We start from the raw sequence: 13,101 nt of genomic DNA, 5'->3' as shown, positions 1-13,101 counted from the left end.
TAGGGGATTGCCAGACAGACCTGATATAGTTCGCACGCTGCGTGTACATGTGTGTTCGCGAACACGTATGCTCACACACATGCATACATATACTGCCACACTGAAGCAGCGAGTCGGGAACACAATGTACAACAGTGCCGCTACACACCCCCTTACTCTGACCCTCCCCCTCCGCTATACCTTCCCCTGCCCATCTACACAAGATTATATTTCAGGGAAACATGCCTAGAACACATGTGCTTTATCGAACAACCAAGAGTTCAGACACGGAACGTTGATGGAAAAACGGTTACATAAACACAGTTTACAATATACTGCAGATTTCAAGACTGCCTTCAATAAATCTAACTGGTTTAAAGCAGCTTTCGTATGCTCTCTCCCTCCCTGTCTTCGTGTAGCTACTTTAGCTACACCTATTGCTATAATGAGGCAGAGAGGTCTTGTGTTATTTATACGGGTAATCTCATTTTAAGCCTCCATCAGGGGTAACAAATGCTGTACGGGACGGACAGGGGTAAACTTCTTCAATCTACCAATCCCACCCTTTTCCCCTCAAAGAATAATCTCTTGGCATCAATACTGCGTGAACACCATAAACGTGCATTTGTCCCACAGGCGCAAGCATTGGGGGTGGGGAGGGGAAGAAGAGGGAGGGGGAGGGTCGAGAGATCATTTCTAGAGAGGTCAGAGAATGTTTTCACCTCTGGGTAGGCCAGGTTGGTCAAACTGGAAACCACGGTTTGCTGTTCAAACAGCGTTCGATGCTCGATTCGGCCATGTAACAAATGCTGAGTTAGCATATCGCGGTTTGAGATGACACGGGAACGTTTAACAGCTTTGTGAGACATGTTGACAATGTAAAGCAGCGAGGTTCAAGATTAGTCAGACGTATTTTAAGGGGCAGGAAATTGACTCTAAACAAGAACGAAGCGCTGAGTTTCTGCAAATATCTTATGCTTGAAGTGAACACATGCGTAAAACTAGTGTGGTCGGGCCAGATCCTTGCATGAGAAACATACAAAAGACGAAATCCAAATTTTCAAAAAAGCAGTCGTGCATCATGAAAATATGGAGTTATCTTCACTTTGGACACTTCCACCGCTATAATTCAGAAGATTTCCCTTTAGCCATTTGCGATGATAACTTACGTATGAATTAAGAACAGGGGGGTTGATATCTAAGCAGTTTCTTTCCTGGGGCGCATCTCGGTAGAATCTGCCACTAAAGTTCGCACGCGACACATGCGATGCTTTGTCCTCTTTGGTCGCTTATTTCACCCAACACGTTCGCATAACACGTGAGGACTGGCAGATAAACCATTCAACGTGCGCATCTCACAAAAAGAAAGACTTAAATTAAAATGCTTAAGTTTATCCATAATTTGAGAAATTTCAGAATCGGTTTATGCAACGCGTCTGATCCTCTATTCTAAGAAATCATTGCTTTCAGCTTTTCTTGGTGCGCTGTTCAGAGATGTGCAGAACTGAATGTACCAAGCTGAGCACACACGGACACACCCCCAGAGGGGGGCGTCTGCTCCACAATAATTGTTCAATTAAAAACACTTGAGCTAAACAAATTTATTTTGCTGCAAAACTACATTTTTCTCGACTGTAAAAGGAGTTGACAACCTTGGTAAACAACTTTAAATTTTAAAAGGTAACAATGACTTAACAAACGTCGCCTTAAAGTAGGCGAAAACGGAACTTTTCCCCTTTTCGAAGTACAACCTGCATTTGATTCGATTTTTTCCAAACAAATGCATTAAATAGGTCCAGATTAAAACTTCCAGACCTTTACCTTCCCAACAACAGTAAACGCGTTCGGAAAACCAAAGAATTGAGGAGTAAAACGTCTATCAACTAGGAGCAAAAGCAACGCATCTTACCATTTCTAGACAATGGAGCGAGTGTTTTGCGTGCCAGGGGGCCGAGTCGTTGCCAAGCCGCTCTGCAGAACAACATAGCTGCTCAAATTCAAGATCAGTGTAGCGAGGACAGTGCGCGTGTATGTGCGTGCGAGGAGGCTCAGGCAAGAACTGTCTGACTGACTGGTAAACCACAGCTTTTGAGTGAGCTAGGTTTCCCGACTCTCTCTCTCTCGCCTCCCTCTTTTCAGCGTCACTCATGACAGGGGAAAGGTCAAGCCGACACGTGGTTAGGAGATGATGTCGGGGGACAAAATGTTTTTCAGGAATAGTTTTATAATTCGTTGAATGTGCAAATGACTTTAATGTGCAAATGAATGTATCTCTTTGTTTATCTGTGATATGCAAGGTGTAATAACTACCTTCAGTGATGTAGGGGTGTGTCTGATGTATCAAACAATTCCCCATCAACACCGGCCGCCTGCTCAAAGTCAATGCGCATGCCACGCATATAGATACCAAGGAAGCAATTTTAGTTCTCATTTATTAATATCTGTGTTTATTTGTTGGCTTTATGTATGTCGTATTGCTGCATCATTTTTGTTGGGTTAAGGGTTCACCTGCACAGACATGTGACACCGTGGACAAATCCTAAAAACCTCGAAAATGCCCGCTGAGTTTAAACGAGCTCTTCGTGTTCAGCAGATAACGACAATTAAGCAATGCTTTTCTTCGTGCATACTATTCTGTGCGAAGGAAAGGGAAAGGTAAGGATAGTCCCCCCCCGCGACGTTTAAGTGGATTGTGACTTTCTTCTGAAAGCCACCGAAGGTCGCGTGAAAACACTGAGAGTTAATTATATAAGTCGTTACACTGCCACGAGCGCCCCGCGAGGCCAATATTTAAAGCCCAGATTTCAGTCGACATAAAAAGCAGACACCGCCACAAACTTAGACAGAAAGCAGTTAATTCCATGAGAGTAATAAATAATGTCAACACCACGACTCTGTTTCGGGAGAGGAAGTCTTGGCAGAAGAATGACAGAAGCTGAAGCTCTTCTTTCCATTATAATCTCTTCTCATTTACCAACTATAGCATAATCCTACTCTTCAATTCCTAAAAGTCCACCAGCATCAGCTCTTCTTAAAGGAACCGCCAATATTTCTGATCTGTGTGTTCATTACGTAATTGTTCTGTGAATCCTGACTGGTCGAACTATACGAGTTCAGAAAAAAAGCAGGGGTTCAGATTTTATATCTTTGAAAATCGATAACTGGGCTACATCCATCTCGTTGGTAATGTTCATAACGGGATTCATAAGCGAGTGGTTGATATTTTGCACGTTAGTATAACGGACGTTTTAGGATTACGTACCGGCATTTCTCAAGGGGGTAACATGTAGCCAAAGCTGGCGAATGTTCAGTAGGAAAAACTGTAGGAACGTGCTCTTCGAGGCAATCTTGACTTTCAGGTCGATGTTACACAACTAACTCTTTGGCCTCTAATACATGTCTACCCCTCGATGCAAAGACCCAACAGTCACTGTTTGTGTTTTCTATTGTTCTTTCTTTAAAATGAGAAAATGTAGGTTTCAGGACAAACAGCTTGTACTTAATGGTGGTTTATTGGTAATATGTGATTGACATGATTAAAATCATGTCACTCAAGATCGATATGGAGTACTTATTAATCAACTCCAAACAATTAATAGATTTTATGAACTCATAAACATAAGCACATACATAGACATAAGCACAGAACAGTATGCCAGTCCACAAACCAGTGACAGGATATGTGAATGTTCCAAGAACAAGATTTTTTTTGTTTTAATTCATTCATTCAAGAATTTAGTAGGATAAAATATTTGAGCTAAAAAAAAAAACTTTATAAAAACATAAGGACGCACTTGCTTGCAGAAGATTAATTATAAACTATGAATATTTATGAATATTTACATAAAAACCATATGTATCTCCACCAATGCATATATGTATTCTTCATCTCTGTCCTTCTCCTTCTCTTCCTCCTACTCCTCATGCTGCTCTTCTGTAGTTCTCTTCTTCATGTCCCGTGACCCGTCTGAGAATCCGCCCATGTTTTCATCTTCACCCATACTGCCTCCTAGTGCCCTGGAAAGACAATGGCAAACTCAGATTCATTCATTCATTCATTCATTTGCCTGGGTGGAAAAGGTCATCAGACCGGGCATGGGTTAGTGTCTCCACTTTAAACCTCACAAAAATTTTAGATCTTATTTATTTATAATATAATTATGATGTTTTATGATGTCATCATTGTGCTTCTCTAAAATGCTTGATGGCAAAGTGTCTATCACAACAAATTTAAGGTCCCTGAGGAGTTTTTGCCAGGATAGTCTTGCCCTTTAATAGAAACACACTCATAGCATCCATGGCCATCAAACGCATGAGCAGATTTCAAAATAAAAGTCAGGATGTGGACGCGTTGTGCCTTTAATTAAGTGAGTGCTATTTTCACTGTGTGCTTTCTCGCCTGACTTATCCTCAAAGAATGCGCGTCCACAAGTCTCACAGACCATATACGTGATCGGGCACATCATCCATATTACGGCCAATCCGAGCCCAAGTCTGATGAGCGAAGCAACCAGAGGGGAATCTGAAACATAAGCGCTTCTGATTGGAGCAACCCTCACCGCGCACTTTCCCGTTATCTGTTCAGTGAGACGGGAATTATGGGAGCAGCACAGGTAAGGATATGAAGAAACAGCAAGGCGGCTTCTCACGCTGGAACAATGGCCGTATGCTCGGTTTGTAGTCCGCCTTTCTCCGAAGTCGCTTTGGATAAAAAGCGTCTGCTAAACAAACAAATGTAAAAAGGTAATCAAGGACCAAATTCTGACACCTTTGACGAGGAGAAAGAGGGGTTCCCTCTGAGAGGAGAAGTTATAGAGGAACACAAAGTTCTCACACACGCATCTGTAGCTCCCCTGGTGAGACTCATCTGCAGTAGGAGAGAGGAAGTAGCCGGAGTGATTGACAGCTGACTTGTGGAGGGTTCCGTTGGTCCAGGGGGGCGTGAGGTGCAAGGACCCTCCAGGGTATGGTGAAACCATGTCCCCTGAACACCTCTGGACCCTGGGTATGACTGGACACGCTTATGGCAGTGGAGAGAGAGATGTTGGGTTGTACCAGGAGACCTGCGGAAGGTGAAACAATGCAATTAAAAATATACATGCGGAGAAAACGAGTTGTGACATGAAGGCGTGCTTGTACAACGGTTTTCTATGTGACATTCGTCTCTTTTCGTTTTCGGCCAACGACTTTCATAAAAGCATATATATATATACATATATACTCTTACACAAGCAATAGTTTTTTTTCCTTTATTAAAAGATTCTTTTTTTTGTAATTTGGTACTTGAGCAGAAGATCTTCTGCTACGACGGGTCAGGGATGGATGGAACATAAAACCTCCAGACATTTCACAGTCTCTCAGTGAAGACTCTGATCCAGTGCATTCAGTGACGTTTGTTTTTATGGGATCGGCGGTATCTAAAGCGAGTCCCGATCCCAGGAACCGCGCGGCCGCATCCCAGTTGCTTGCGCACCACGGCAGATTCACGTCCTCCCAAGGGACTGAATGGTACTCGCCACTGCCCCTCGTAAAACATTTCCACGTTTCCTGCGCATCGGCTGTTTTCCTTCGCTAGCCTCACTTCAAGTGCTGCAGAAACAAGACACACACATGCACACGCACACCCACACGCACACCCACACACACACACACACATACACACGGATACACACAGACACGCACACACACACACACACACACATTTGCACTTTCTTTAAAATATTCAGTGCTCTGCTGCGGAACTTCTTTTTTTCTTTTTTTTTTTTTCCAGTTTTAATGGGGTCCAGTGTTGGTGTGTTCAGTGATACACGTATGTTATTACCTGAACACTCCAGCCTCACATCACTGCCAGATTTGCAGGTCTGTTTCTCTTTGGCTGAGCTCTTACAGTCGAGCAGATGGCTCTCCGTCCTGTTACACTGAAATCCTTTCGTCCCAGTCCGGCCTTCACCTTCTCCAAAGAGCGCCCTCTGTAGGTCTTGAGGAGACCCGCAACCCAGCTCCCTGCAGACTACCTCTGCCTCTAGCCAATCAAAATCATTTTTGCACACTCTGACCCGGGACTGGTTAAACTTCATCTCCACCTTACCAGAGCAGAATCCAGGTCCATCCACAAGTCTAACAGACTCTGAGAGAACACAGTTGATACGACAAGATTTAAAGCAATTTTTTCATTGTTTATAGTAAAGGTGATGAAAACAAAAGAAAAATAAGTATGTGAAAGAACAGATATGTCTACGAGTGGTGAGGGTTGTTCTGACCAGATCACAAAAAGCATGTCTTTATTTCCACTGATCTGATGTGATCTGATCCACTGAGCACTGATCTTACCTGAGCACACCACTGCTGTTTGCCCATCAAAGCACATCTGATTTCATCTCTCAAAGACTGGACACTGCCCGACGGACGATTCGCCTCCCGAACAACCTGAGACTGAAAAAAAGGGATCGTGCGTCCCTGCGCTCGTGGTTCCCTTGGTTGTTTTCACTGGATTTCCACAGTCCAGTTCTCTACATATGACCAGGGGCTCCTTTACTGTGAAGCTATCATAGCACGCGGGGCCTTCTTGTCCCTGACGATGGATTTTAACTGTGCCCGAACACTGACGGTCACCGTTCGCCAGTTCTAGTCCTGGAACCAAAGATGTCAGAGAAGGAACTGATAACTCTAGAGTTTACTGAATGTTTTACAGTCACCAGCACAATATTTGAGTCCGTCTCTCTCTCTCTCTCTTTTGTCTTTAATCAAAGTTTCAGGCTTTATTTGTTTTGAACCACTGTTGTATCTTGAAAGTTGTTTAAAACTGCAGAGTGACCATGTCAATTATTAAAACATGCTTGTGTTATGTGAATAAAGTTATACACATTCAGAAAAAGGGGGCGGGGTGAAAATTACGAATATTAAGTATTACAAGAGTGCATTGCTGCCGCTATACATCAACAGCTGATACTCTTTCATTCATGCACTGCTTCTGCATACTATCTAAGTATACAGTGCTTAAAACACTGTGTGTGTGTGTGTGTGTGTGAAAGAGAGAGAGAGAGAGAGAGAGAGAGAGAGAGAGAGAGAGAGAGAGTAAGAATGCAAACATTGTTAACATTTCTGAAGTATACGGGGAAAAAATTACAGCTCATGGAAAAGCGTTGAGAAAATCATAATCAGAACAAGAGGACGTTATAGAGGCCTTTGATTCGGTAAACCTGAGTATTACTTTAACGGAATTGCGACATCACAGTACTTGTATTACGTTAAATGACTGAAACAAACTCGCATCAGACACAGTGTTACGAGGCTTGAGTGACTGTCGTGTAGTTTAGCTTTCACCTTTTAGATAATGCTTGTAATGAAATTCTCTCAAGCATTCTGCGCAAGTAACGGAAACAGAAATGCTGTCAACAAATAACTGACACTACAATCAAAATCTAAATATTAGTACGAATATTTGCATGGTTTGGTAAGTACACGGTATATAACTGCTCAAAAGGAAAATAATTTCTCCATTTGTTAGCTATGGTGTTTGCTGAGGTGACAAGTCACAGTAGCTAAATTCGTCATTTTATGAAGTCAGTTTACGAAAAACCGAGTGGAAAAAACAGACAAACAAAAAACCTCAACAAACTCCGACCGAATTTTCATACCAGTTCGCATGCCTACAATATCCTTTGATTGATACCTGTATCACTGTACCTGTGGAAATATGAACGTTAAACCTTATAAGAGTTTGCTGCCTCCACTATCAATAGCAGTTTACAGCACCAGACAGTTATCGCAGTAATATTTCTCATTGCAGAATATGCAGCCAGCGCCTCCTGCTGACTATACTACAACACAATAAACTGGAATGAAGCTGAAAGCATATCCAGAGAGGATAGAAGTAAACAGACATGAGAATAAAGATGTCAAAGACACGAGAAAGCGCGTGTGTGCGTGCGTGTGTGTGCGCACGCGCGGGCGAGTAAATGAATATACCACCATGATAAGTAAATAAATTGACAACTGATCAATTGAACAGCCAGAAAAGTAAACAGATACATTAATAAATAGATAGATACATGGTCAGAGGATCATCCCCTCTCATTGTATTTTATGAAAATAAAAGTTGCCGTGTCATTAAAATGTGTGCGTAGGCGGATTTCTTATTTTCACTGTCGTGTTTAACCCAACATGCCACATATCACATTAATGGAAACAAAGTGTTGCATCAGACTGTGCTTCACGCTACGATTATTAGATTAATGTATTTCATATAGTTATCAATATATTCATAATAATATATTTAGACTAGACAACTGTCCTGGATTTTTTTCTTTTTAAAATGTTTGATTCTTTAAACATGGGCGATGGACCGGATGTGAGTTCTCAAATGTTGGACCACATTATGACAAAACGTAAGATGACCGTTATGTATAACAATAACGTTATTAAAACAACGAGCAGAAGGTTGTATGGCATTCTTGTTTGTCAAGTACGGCAAGTCCTTACCGCAGTGCACCCCAAAAACAGTAGCATCGCAGCAGTTAGCGTTTCTATTGTGCGCGTGAAATTCTTCATCCTCTCGTGTAGACGCTGAGTTCTTTCGCAATCACATAAAAAAGCAAGAGAAAAAGAAAGATAATGTCTAGATTCTCTGGAAAAGGTGTACAATGTGAGTATTTCAGCGTGTATATTGTTAATAGAGCGCATGTCGGAGTGTATAGAGTTAGTATACATCAAACTGTACAGTGTTTAGTGTTAGAGTATGTAAGAGTATGTCTGCTGATCTCTCCTCATCATCAACATGGGAAGAGCCTTCATCAGTTAAGACAAATAGCTTTGAAAGACATAAGCACTTATTAACCACAAACCATAAACCTCTATCCCGTCCATCTTTTCTCCACACTCGCTACATGGTCTATGGCTTCAATGTACAGTCACGTGGTCACAGATCTCACAGATTACAGTCCCCCCGCCCCGACAACCACACACACACACACTCACTGAGGACGGCATTATTTCAAACGAAAAGAGAAGCTCACTACCCCTGAATTTTTTTAAACTGAAATTCAAAAAGTTCACATTAGCACCTCCTGCTGGAATTAACGGGACAACGAGACGACGGCAGAAAAAAAAGATTGGTGAAGCCAGAGCCCGTCTACACACTGGTGACGCTATTTTCTACCATTAGCTATTTTAATTGCATCAACCAGCAGATCGCACTGTGTCAAAGTACATATCCCAGAGTGTTTTTCTTTGTTTGCTGGATCAAAGAAGGGAACCAAAATTCTTCCACACTTTTATTTGGCAACATTAACCTACCACATTTCATACATTTTTTTGGAAAAAAAAAAAACGTCAGTCCATATTTTTCTTTAAAATCCTCGCAGATATTTGTCTGAACGCTGCCATTAGATTTTACGAGACGTCATAATGACACAAACACACAAATATCTCTTTTCTTCTTCTTGATACACACACACACACACACTTAAAACATGAATCAAAACTCTGGACATGGAAGTTGAACACACCCCATGCAGCAGCTAAAGACCAAACGAATTACATCAATCCCTCAGATAACATGTGTCTTTCAGTGGTTTACATTGTGGTGTACCAAAAAGTACCACAAAAAAAAAGTCCAACTCACAGTTTCACTCGGTTCTCAGGCCACAGAAAAATTCCTGATTCCAAGCAGACAAACACACGCGTTTCGATATGGGCCAGTGTACTGAACACTCATCGCTTTGACAACCCCCCCCCCCCCCCCCCCCAACTCAAAACAAAGGTTTTGATTATTAATTACCAATATCAGAAGATTGGATTAGGAAACAGTAGTGTCAAAGTAGCTGCAGCTGATCTGAACGATTTTAAACCCTTTTGTCCTCAGACTAAAAATACACGAAGGGACTTTATTTACAGGCACGGTAAATAATGTGTCCCAGACCCGCATTAAGTATCGAGTTTGGAAACAAAGGGCTGTATGAGACGCACTAGTTACAGTTAAACGCAAGCGAACAGTGGGCAGATTTCTGCACAAATCAAGAGTCACAAGGTAAGACGTGGCTTTCAGATGCTATGTCAGCTTGCACTTCACTAAGTATTCACTAGTGCGATTAAAGATATGCTTTTATTTATCATCCAATCACAGAGTATGCTTGATAGATCATTCAGTAACTGGAAGGGAAGAAGTTTGAGCCAAACAAGGACAGCCACCAAACAAGATTTTTAGACAGTATTTTTGTTTGTTCGTGTCTCTATGGTAATTTTCATATATCAGCTGAGTGTTCAGCACAATGGAGTCTGTTGAAAATCTAAGCCCCATATTTGAGCCTAGTTAAAGAGAGATTTCAATTGTATGTTTTATTTTTCCCTCATCCCTCCATCAGCAGGTGCAGGACCACTTCTCTTTCTCGGGTTTGTTTTTCTGCGGAATCTTAAAGCTACTCGTCGTCGCGGCCTTCATGGGGAAGCAAGCGCCTCCCAGCGGCCTCTGCCGTTTCAGCCTATGGGCCAACATCATGAAGACAGCTTCCACTTGGTCGCCATGGTGACCTTTGGCGGAGGTCTGGTAGAACTGCATGTCGTGCGCATCAGCGAAACGCCGGGCTTGTTCGGCGCTAACGGCAACCCTTGCCGTCGAGACGAGGTCTGACTTGTTTCCGACGAGGATTCGCGGTATGTCGTATCCGAGTAAATTCTGCCGACACTCTTCCATCCATACGGGAAGACTTTGGAAACTCGCTTCGTTGGTGACGTCGTACACTAAAACAATGGCGTGAACGTTCCGGTAGTAGTGCTGTACCATGCTCTTACGGAACCGCTCCTGACCTGCTGTGTCCCACAGCTGCATCTGTGGAGAGATGGAGGGAGATTGAGATGGAGAGAGAGAGCATATGAGAGAGAGAGAGAGAGCTGTTGTCAAAGAGTTGTCACGTGCATAGGGACACACACAGGGCGCCACACACATGCGCGACCAGTATAACAAACATATTCCGAGTATTCACGAGGTCAGCTCACACTATGACGCTAACCAAAGGCTGGAAGGGAGTGTAACGGTAATACGCAGAACTGACACGAGTCAAAAGCAGTGCGAGACAAAATTATTTTCAGTGATCGCTGCTCTCATGACTGCACTGAAGTCACACGATCTACTGAACTGCGATCTTTTAAAAGAAAAAAAAAAATCAAAGAAATACCCCAGGCAACTTTTCACAGAGCCCAATTGTTGAACGTTCACGCAGAACAGACGGGTTACACGGAGCATCGAAGACCAGTTCCTCATGCGCTACAGACGAGAAGGGTGCAATTCCGTTTTCCACAGATTTAAAAGCACCGAAAATTTAGCACCATGTCAGGTTCCTCTTTTAGAACTCCAAGACTGTCCTTTCTTTGTACACATATGACTTGCACACACATTTCTGGCTTGCAAAGACAATACAAATAGGCCCTACAGGGTCTCCCATCGTTTTAATATGATCACTGGATCTATACGTAGGTCTGTAGCAAACTAGAAAGTTTGTTTTTCTCAATCTGGTCAAATTCAAAAGCAAAATTCCAAAGACACAACTTTTACATCATGAAAACGTGTTGTGAAATCACCAATGTCTTAACTTCTCAGCATCGAAAACATTTAGGAGACAAAGCCAAAATATTAGGGTCACGCAAAATTATAAAGAAAAGCTTGCAAAACTAAAACTACCAAGTCATTACTATAATAACAAAAGGGGCTGATTAGAGTGTATTTCACCTTGATTTTCTCTCCTTCGACGTCGATCAGTCTTTCACGAAAATCAACTCCAATGGTCGCCTCGGTTTTGTCGGGAAAGCGGCCAGTGCTGAAGCGGTAAGCGAGGCAGGTTTTTCCAACGCCGGAGTTTCCAATCACTATGACTTTAAAGGTGCGCGAGCGCAGCGGCGGCACGGGCTTACAGTGCGGTGAAGCGGAGAACTCCAACGACGACTCCATCCGCAAAAGAATACAATTCAATACTCAACAGAATCGTCGTCTCTCGTGTATAAGGAATAGCACAGAAACTAAAAGCGTAACCAAAGAAGCTGAAAATGTCACGTATAAGCTTACTTTATCGGTGCAACATCAAAACTCCTTAATAACGAAACCAGCCGCCGCGCTGCGCCTGACACTACTGCCAAAGCTCCTCAACGGAGTAGCAAAGTACTCGCGAGACCACGGGAAAAAAGGAAATCTAGGTAACCTGATGAGACCATTGGTAAAGCCCACTTTTAAATGGCCTTTGACTTCAATGGTTCACGGTGTCACTTCTGTTGGACTTCCACGCCTTTACAAAACATGCCTGCGGGAATTTTTAAGAAACTGATACATTTTAACAGTAAAAAACAAACAAACAAAAAACAATGAATCAGACCAACTGAAGCGGATGAAAGACTCAACGGCCAACGTGTCCACGTTTACCTCTGACGAATATACCGAAACACGGGTTAGCCTAATTGGGTAGTTTACTTCGCTGTGTATTTGCCACCTTTTTACGTGTTTGACAGGAGCAGACTATAACAGTTGAGAAAGGCTGATCGCTACAAACCTCTGTCAAATTGGAACGTCTGTGGTCTAAACTGAAACGTTTGCAACGTCTCAGGAGTTTCAGGACTTCTCCCGTCTCTAAAACACAATCCCCGTCCACTTCATGCGTTAATCTGCCAGCAAAATAAACTCTGAAAAATTTAGTGTGTGTGGTGATTTGGAAATGGGCACTCTTCAGAATTCCACATGATTGACAAACGCTTAGTTTATTGAAGAAACTAAGTAAAACCAGAGTTGGGTTAAACATTTCGTAAAGTTCAGATGCCTACTTTATTTCGGTGTTGACAAAATGAAGGCGGGTGAACCGTGACGCACTGGTACCAAAATGCATTTTTTTTTTTTAAACCTTGTTTTGATATTTTTCTTTTCTCATTTTTTTTATTACAAAATCCAGCAAATATCATACAACAAACTCCTCTTTCACATTTTAACCTAATTAGAACAAAGAGAGAGAGAGAGAGAGAGAGAGAGAGAGACAGGGGAGTATGATGAAACCTACAGAGTTGCCAGTTACCCAGCACTCCTGGTTATTTCCGCCACAATGGAATAGTCTCCCCCAAAAATCTGATTGATTTGAGCCTAGAACAGGA

General features: G+C 42.4%; 1 protein-coding gene across 1 annotated transcript; it reads right to left on the bottom strand.

Annotated features, from left to right (window-relative positions):
- Positions 1–10,336: 10,336 nt before the first annotated feature.
- Positions 10,337–11,923, bottom strand: LOC115823706 (ras-related protein Rab-33B-like). The gene is made up of 2 exons (XM_030787735.1): positions 11,702–11,923; positions 10,337–10,804 (listed from the first exon to the last, which is right to left on the bottom strand). The coding sequence occupies exons 1-2, from the start codon at positions 11,918–11,920 to the stop codon at positions 10,337–10,339; spliced, it is 687 nt and encodes a 228-aa protein (XP_030643595.1). The 5' UTR covers positions 11,921–11,923.
- Positions 11,924–13,101: the final 1,178 nt, after the last annotated feature.

Source organism: Chanos chanos, chromosome 11 (assembly GCF_902362185.1).
Source record: "Chanos chanos chromosome 11, fChaCha1.1, whole genome shotgun sequence".
Lineage (NCBI taxonomy): Eukaryota > Metazoa > Chordata > Actinopteri > Gonorynchiformes > Chanidae > Chanos > Chanos chanos.
Note: the sequence above shows the minus strand (reverse complement) of the source record. Positions and strands in the feature narration are given on the sequence as shown.

What these genes read in the sequence shown, in the direction of transcription:
- LOC115823706 (XM_030787735.1), bottom strand. Translation starts at nt 11,920, where the DNA reads ATGGAGTCGTCGTTGGAGTTCTCCGCTTCACCGCACTGTAAGCCCGTG. An exon ending in TCGAAGGAGAGAAAATCAAG is followed by an intron (nt 10,805 to 11,701) that starts GTGAAATACACT and finishes ATCTCTCCACAG; the next exon opens with ATGCAGCTGTGGGACACAGC.